Genomic DNA, 7,923 nt, shown 5'->3' on the forward strand with positions numbered 1-7,923 from the left:
TCACAAAATTTGATGTTCCTTCCTTTGGTCCTTCTTCAGAAAATAATGGGTGGATTCTCACGATAACCAAAGATATCATTAGATTTTCCTGGTATGGTGGCACAAGAATATAATCCTGGCATTTAGGAGGCTGAAGGTCACCTATCAGAGTTATGTGAGACTCTGTCTCAAAACACTATGAACATGTAATGCTTTATCTGTCAGACCTCAGCTATTAGCAGGAGCATGCTAAAGCTCTTTCATGCTAAAGTGCATTTCCCAGCTGGAGGTGGGTCCTGGCACACTGCACACACTGACTGAACACTCCAGGACGGAGGCTAGGGAGAAGGATGAGCAGCTGCAGGCTGGGTTTGCTCCAGTCAAAGTCACTGGGGAGCCAGATGGCTATAGACCTGGTTAGGACACAAAGCCAATTGAGGGCAAGTGACATCTCAGGATGTTTATGCCGAGAGCTTCTGTCCACTCCTTTGTTTTCCTTACAGGCTCTCTGGAGTCCACAGAATACACCTATGTCCACAAAGTACAAGGTACAGGAGTGACACCGCCTCCCACACCCTCAGGCACTCGAAGCAAACAGAGGCTTCCAGGTGGGTTAAACTTCTCCACCTCTACATTTCATGATCATTGATAAAAGAAAACCAGTTCTACTCCACTTAGGGAATGAACTCTGCATGCTGTTGATTCCTCACCTGTTGTTCCCGTATGTGCCTTTGTTTTCTTTAATCCAAAATTCCATTCCCTTCACTGAAACAACCATTCATGCACCTGTGATATATTCCCACAGATATGCCTTCATGGTACTCCAAAGGCAAGCACTGACTTAATCAAAATGTTTACTCCCATTAGGGTCACCATAGAATCACTGACCTCAGGAGCATTTTAGTGTCACAGTCTTCTTTAGTTCCTGCCTCACCTCTGAGATGTTTCTAAGCCAGAATTCCAGCATTCCTGCAATATCAATGACCATGCAGGACCACAGAGCCTTTGCTACAGCATGTACCACCAGTTTCAGGATAGTTTGTCTCATGTCTCTAGGTCAGAAGCCTTTTAAAAGGTCCCTGAGAGGCTCAGATGCTGTGAGTGAGACCAGCTCAGTCAGCCACATTGAAGACCTGGAAAAGGTGGAACAGCTGTCCAGTGGGCCAGAGCACGACAACCTAGAGGCCCACTGTCCGGAACAGCCTCCCAGGGCTGCTGACCCCACAGCCAGACAGACTGAGGCCCTACAGAACAAGGCCCAGCATCAGGAAGACGACCACTCACAGGTAGAGGAGCTGGAGCGCTTAAGATGAAGCTCAGCAGTCCTGGGCTAGAGGCTGGACTGACTGTTGTGTCAGGGACGGTAGGAACTATGCCACATGCTATGATAAAAACTGTTGTTTGTGCTGAGTTTTGCACAGATACATGTCAGAAAACCAGGCTTTCTAGGGGGCAGTTAATTATTTTATCTGTAAGTAGGACAAATGACAGTTGACCATTTTGGCCTGCCCAACATAGGCATACCCTTTCTTCATGTACCATAAACATTTGTACTGAGAGAACACATGTACTTCAGAACCTACCACTCGAAACACTGCTCTCATCTTCTCCGAATGAATCCAACCGTGATGAGACTGTACACAGTGACTCTCCAGGTTCTCTTCCATCTTAGCTCTGTAGTTCAGTCAAGTTATGGTAGATGCCTGCCTCATTGGTTGGCATGAGGGGATGGGTCTCAGTAGGACCATGAGTAAGAGCATCAGAAGCCCTCTGCTTCTGTCCCCACTGCTGCTTTTCCTGGAGCCTAAGTAAGAACTGTCCACATGAGCTGTGGCACTAGGACCATCCCTTGCTGCACTTTTTCTCCCTTACACATTCTTTGTAAACAAATTTAAGGACTCACCTGTTAATAGTAACTAACTCTAAGATCTCTTCCTGACCATATTTAAGGATATTTTTAAACACTGGTAATGCTTTTAAGTTGGTGTCCAGTGTGCACTGTGCTCGTGTCTATTTGGGGCAGAAAGCCCTCTGGAGGCCACAGTGACAAGCTCAATGTCGTCTGCTGTGCAGCACGGTAAGGCTGAAGCAAACAAGCCTTTGGCTTGCTTCTCATGATGTGGCTGTAGCTTCTCTTCTACTTGAAGCTCGCCCTGGGTCCAGCTCGGGAAAGAGCCAGAGAAGTCGCCTCTTCCAGGCTAACCAGCCAGAGCTTGCTGCCTCATTCCTGTCCACTTCTATTCCCCCAAGTGCTGTGTTACCTGTAGTACCCTAAGATGCCCCACCCCGTGCCTTTCTAGTCCCTCAAAGTCAAAACGGTGGAAGATGCTAGGATGGTGTTCCTGCAGACTGCAGCGTTGGAGCCTTAGTTACACCACATGAAGCCTCTAATTACCCTGACTTCACGGGGCGATTGCTGACAGCTGCCCTTGTCAACATGCAGTCTTTCCCTTTTTTGGGTGCAAATGATTAAATACAGTCTTCCCTGTTTATTTGGTGCAATGAAGTATAGCAGGTGACATGGGGTAGGAGCAAATTATCACCTTTAACAAGATTGATTTTTAAATGTTTTTGTACATTTGGAATTGTTACCTGGTTTTGCTGCAACAGAATTTACCTTGAGGCACTATCTGATGTTGGCTTAAATAAAGGCTCTTGAAATTGCTACCTTTGAACTCCGTATAACTCTTAACTTTTATCAGATAACAGAAAGGGGGTTTGGGAGATGTGGGATGGTTGGTTGGCTGGTTGGTTTGTTTGAGACAAGGTTTCTCTGAACAGCCCTGGCTGTCCTGGAACTCACTTTGTAGATCCTGGAACCCGATTTGTAGACCAGGCTGGCCTCAAACTCTCAGAGATTTGCCTGCCTTGGCCTCCCAAGTGCTAGAACTAAAGGCTGCACTACCAGGCAACATAATAGTTTCTAAATAGTAACTTATTGACCCTAACTGGCCATCTTACGCTGCCTTCACGATGTCCAGACTGATTTGATCTCCCAGGAGCTTGTCAAAAGGTAAAACCTCAACTGTTTCTTTCTGAGCCTTGCATCTTGCCTAGAACAGAACAGTTTTGACAGGAAGTTTCTCAAAGTAACTTTTGAGTAAGGAGTTTTCCTGAACAACTTGTCTCTAAAGCCACTGTCCCTCACGCTGGAGAATGTTTACTTTGTAGTGAGGCAAAAAGTCATCTCAACAAATTACCTTTGCCAAAATAAGGTTTTATTTTGAAAGACAAAAGGGAAGGAAGAAGGAAGAGTGAGCAGATGTAGATTCCAAACCGGCAACCATCTTTATCGGGGCAAAAAGTTGAATTCTTCGGTAACTCTGATCGGATGTTAGCTCCCTGGAGAGATCTTTTCCCATAAGCCATCTTTATTTTTTTTGTAGAGGAGAGCTTTATTTCCAGGAAACAGTATATTCTCTGGAGATGGAAATTTTTTTAAAAACATCAAGGTAGATCTAATATGTTCAACAAAGTGAGGGGGCTCGGCCAGAGGAGAAGTGGAAAGGTTCTGAAAAGACAAGAGGGTGGATGTGAGAGGGGCCAGGCTGCACCTCTCTCACTACGTCCAAGTAGCTCTGGGCTGTGTACACATCCACTGGGCTAGTTTCAATGTGGTGCCTCTGTACATCTGGGGAAACATACTTCATTGCTTACTGCTTCACCTGTATAAACAGCTGCCAGGGCATTACTAACCCCCACTGCCATAAGGGAAACAGAGACTGCCGATGGCAGCAGACAGCAGACAGTCACTCTCACCCGCTGAGGAGACGCAGCTTTAGCTGCTCTAACCCTTTTTTCTTACACATGGGAACCAGGGTGCAGAGACTTAAGGTTTAGCCGACCTGTAAACTCTCACCTCTAGGATTTGCTTGTCATCTTGCTGCAACCAGAAATCCACATGTGGGAATGGCGTCCAGGAACACGGGCCTATTCGAAGTTGTTCTGTCTTTGCATCATAAATGCTAATCATCTAAAAGAACCATTTCCATGACAAGCTGTAAGGACACTGCCCTGCCACTGCTGTAGTCTAGTTCCAAGGTTGTCTGTCCCCTTAGCTGATAAGCTGCACACATTGACCTCCCATAACAACAAGGCTGCCACCACCAAATCCGTCCCTGTGCATTGCTGTGTTTACTTCTGATGACAAGCCTACAAGAAGACATCATGCTGCCCTTTCAAGGGGAAGCTCATGGTGAAAGGTCCCAGGTCACATGTCCAGTGGGCATCAGCAGTGCCTGAAAGCCAGGTACGTCTGACTAAAGCCTGTATTCCTCATGGCTACACAAAATGCCACACCTCTTTATTACTACCCCAAGCAAATAGTCATCATGCCACATAAAACAGCTCATAGCGCCCAAGTATGACAGCTCACACTTGCCACCCAACACTCAGGAGGCTGAGGCTGAACCAGAGGAAGATCACTTTGGGTTGCAGGACAGCCTGGATGACAGAGTGAGGCCTTGTCTCACAAAAGGGATGAAAGAAAGGTCTGGGTCTTTTGTTTTTGTTGCTGTTTGTCTGTCTTGTTTTTGAGTCGGGGACTGAGTGTGGTAGACCAGGCTGGCCTTAAACTCAGAGAGATCTTCCTGCCTTAAAAGTGTGCACCTCCGTACCTCGCCTGGTTTTGTGTTTTGCAGTGGGTCTCACTTAGCTTGGGCTGGCCTTGACTCCAGACTGTGGGACCACAGGTGTGTGCACCATCAGCTCTGTAGAAGCTGATGGGCCAAAAGACCCATTTCTTAAATCCCCAAATCACGCCAGTGGTAATTTTCAGCTTTGAGAAGGGTACTCAGTATTCTAATTATTAACTAAGTAACAGAAAGAGCCCTATCGTGAGTTCCAGGCCACCCTAGGCTACAGCATGACCCTCTGTGTCAAAAAGAAAGGAAGAAAGACGGACAAAATCACCAAGCTGGTCATAGTAGTTGATAATCCCATCACTTGGTAGAAGTTGATGCAGGAGGCTTGCCACAATGCCAAGTCACCCTAGGCTACATAGCAAAACCATATCAAATGCAAAATTTTTTAAAGACAAAATTAGGATTCCTGAAAATAATAAGAGACCGGCAAAACAAATGTCTAACTCTAAACATTTTGCTGAGATGTTAGCACTACACAGACAAGCAGCCTTTGAGCTTGCTGGGGCATGGGTTGCTGGCACATATGTGAGACCAAGCATCTGTGCCCTGTGTCTTCAGTTGCTTTGAGACAGAGACAAGACCTCCCACTAAAGCTGAAACTACATATTCAGCAAGACTGGCTGGCTAGAAACCTCAATAATCAGCCTGTCTGTCTCTCCCTAGTACTAGGACTGGAAGCATGCACAGTTCACCCAGCTTCTTATGCCAGTGCTAAGGATCCTGTTTACACAGCAAGCACGTACTTGGCTAATGAACTGTCTCCCCAGCTCCTGTTTGGCTGCTTTGTTGGAAACTACACATCCTAGGCTGGCCTCTACTTTTCAGCAGCCCACCTGTTTGCCTCCTGAGTGATTAAATTAAAACTGTGCCACCGTGCCAGGCTCATACTGGGCATTTTAAATTCTTCTAGCTTCAGATGGGATGAATAATATTTAATTAAAAAGCATCCTAGAGACCAAGACACAGTTGTACACATGTGTGATCCCAGCCCTGGGAAATGTTGAGGCTGTTACAGAACAAGCTCTTATATCAAAATAAAAGGGCCTAGGCTGGAAGTGCTTGGTGACACACCCAGCATATGTGCGGTAGCGCCTCGACCACATCCTTGGCACTACTAAAAACAAGGAAAAATACAGTGCCCTAAGGAAATTAAACTTTTAATCTGACTTAGTGACTCATTGGACTAGTCCTTGGTCACTTCCATCCCTGCCGTCCTTTCTATGGGAAGAGGCCCCAGGCTGTTACTGTCTCCTCTCTCTTCCAGGAAGAGAACTAGTGTCTGGCACTTAAAACCTAAACTCACTTAGAACCTCTTAACTCTTGAGGAAGTGGGCTGGGTCCCTGGTTAGGAGGTGGCCATAACTTTTCTCGGGTCTAAAAACTTGAGGCTCTTGGGGTTCCCTCTTTATCCCTCCCACTCACCGGGCCTCCTGCTAAAGCTCTTGCAGCACGCAGTTGCTCCTCTGGGCCACGGTCTTGAAAGGAAGCTCTATAAATCTCTGCAGTTTTAATGTTGACGGCTGCAGGGGACAAGGGAGGGACTCTAAACCAACAAAGATCCAAAGCGGACTTTACGTTTCTAGCACTACATGTAAGAAGCAGAAAGACAGAAGAATGGGATCTGAAGAAAGTCTGAGGTGCTGACAACCTCTGCACCACACAGGGAAGAACAGCCCTGAGGCCTCAGGGCACAACAAACACTTGCAAGGCTGCCAAGTGACAGAGAAGAAAGAAAGACGTGCCTGTGTGCTCACCACCCAGCTCGGTAAACAAGGATACACCAGAAGCCCTATGCAATTTGCTAGCCTCAGGACTGGAGGGAGGAGGACCCTGGGCTTACCTTCCTCCAGAGCCCTACCCATGTGACACTAAGCTGCAGGAGTAGGTGTGGGGTGTGATAACCTATGCTGTACACTGGCATTAACAGCCTCACAGCTAAAAGGTTAACCAAGTAAGGCCTCTTGCCCAAGGTTTCCAAACTCACTAATGACCTTTAACCTAACACAGCCTGCTATACCCACAGGCAAACCATCCATCCCTCAGATACAAACGCTACTTACCGATGCCATAAATGACTGGAAAGTGGTTTTCATTTTCTTCCCGGTCATTTAATTCTAAGAAACAAAGGGAAGTAGAAGCACTAAGCAGTTGTTTTCCTCATGAAGGAAAAGCTCGGTCAGTGCAGAGCCCCAGGTAGGCCACTGGCCAGGAACACAGAGCAGCCTCTAACAGCCTGGAAACCAGACATCAGGGCCTTTGTGCAGAAGCAGTGTGAACATCCAATTCAGTTGGGTAGGACCTGGTGGCAAGAAGTCTACCTAGTGTTAAGGAGTAGTGGGGACAGGCATCCAATAGGTGACAATCTCTTTTGAGTGTCTTCTACAATTCCTATCCTGATGGTAGCTGTTGTAAGAAGGGTATTGACAAAGCTGGAAAGGTGGCTCAGCAGTTAAGAACACTGACTGCTCTTCCAGAGGTTTTGAGTTCAGTTCTCGGCAACCACATGGTAGCTCACAACCATCTGTAATGGGATCTGAATACATCAACAGTGTACTCACATAAAAAAATAAATAAATCTTAAAATAAAAAAGTATAGACAAAACCTTCTTGAGCCCTTAAACCCCTTTGGAGAATGCAGCAGAACTTACCTGTTACACATAATGTCACCAAGTGAATATCATCATCCTGTTTGTCAAATTCACCTACAATTGATGTCAAAAAAGTGCCCAAGTTAACAGGGGTATGTGAGTGTGGTTAAAATATATATGCATGAAAATGTTCTAGTAGGTATTGAGATATAGCTCAACTGACACAGTAATTCTTAGCATGCTCAAGGTCCTGGGTTCAATCCCGAGCACTACAGAAACAGGCTTGGTGCCACATTCAATTTCAAGGCCAGTCTGCTGCATGAGATCCTGTCTCAAAAAGGGGACCAGGTAAGAGTAGAGGCTAGACCAGCAAGAAGGCAAAACATCTGTAAAGGCTCTTGCAATCTATGTTCCATATATAGGACCCACTCCAGCCAGCTGTCCTTACCTTCATGCTCAAGCTCCATGGTGCACACATGCACTTAAATGTAAAAGGAAAAATGGAGTCTGTTACGTCTAACTAATGGCGCTGGAGACATGGCTCAGTGGTTAAAGCACTTACTCTGCTCTGGCATAGGGCCTAGGCTCGGCTCCCAGTACTCACAAAGGGCCGTTCTATGAGGAGACCAACCTTTTTTGAGTCTATTAGAGAAAAAGAAATTTCTTTATGTGTCTAAGAGTTTGCCGGTGGTGTGTGTGCACCGTGTGCTATG

At 46.2% G+C, this 7,923-nt stretch overlaps 2 protein-coding genes across 5 annotated transcripts in view; one reads left to right on the forward strand and one right to left on the reverse strand.

Annotated features, from left to right (window-relative positions):
* Pdxdc1 (pyridoxal dependent decarboxylase domain containing 1) overlaps positions 1 to 2,654 on the forward strand; it is a 66,371-nt gene extending 63,717 nt beyond the window's left edge. For both annotated transcript variants that reach the window (XM_028778376.1, XM_028778377.1), the window contains exons 22-23: positions 483 to 587; positions 1,036 to 2,654. In XM_028778376.1, coding sequence (XP_028634209.1) covers positions 483 to 587; positions 1,036 to 1,292 — 362 coding nt within the window. In that variant the 3' untranslated portion in view covers positions 1,293 to 2,654. The remainder of the gene's footprint in view (positions 1 to 482; positions 588 to 1,035) is intronic.
* A 521-nt stretch (positions 2,655 to 3,175) lies between these two features.
* The window catches only part of Ntan1 (N-terminal asparagine amidase), a 13,793-nt gene continuing 9,045 nt past the window's right edge, over positions 3,176 to 7,923 (reverse strand). For all 3 annotated transcript variants that reach the window (XM_028778379.1, XM_028778380.1, XM_028778381.1), the window contains 5 exons: positions 7,271 to 7,324; positions 6,683 to 6,736; positions 6,045 to 6,142; positions 3,839 to 3,952; positions 3,176 to 3,490 (listed from right to left, as the gene is read on the reverse strand). In XM_028778379.1, coding sequence (XP_028634212.1) covers positions 3,314 to 3,490; positions 3,839 to 3,952; positions 6,045 to 6,142; positions 6,683 to 6,736; positions 7,271 to 7,324 — 497 coding nt within the window. In that variant the 3' untranslated portion in view covers positions 3,176 to 3,313. The remainder of the gene's footprint in view (positions 3,491 to 3,838; positions 3,953 to 6,044; positions 6,143 to 6,682; positions 6,737 to 7,270; positions 7,325 to 7,923) is intronic.

Source organism: Grammomys surdaster, unplaced genomic scaffold (genome assembly GCF_004785775.1).
Source record: "Grammomys surdaster isolate TR1022 unplaced genomic scaffold, NIH_TR_1.0 334, whole genome shotgun sequence".
In the NCBI taxonomy this organism is placed as follows: Eukaryota; Metazoa; Chordata; class Mammalia; order Rodentia; family Muridae; genus Grammomys; species Grammomys surdaster.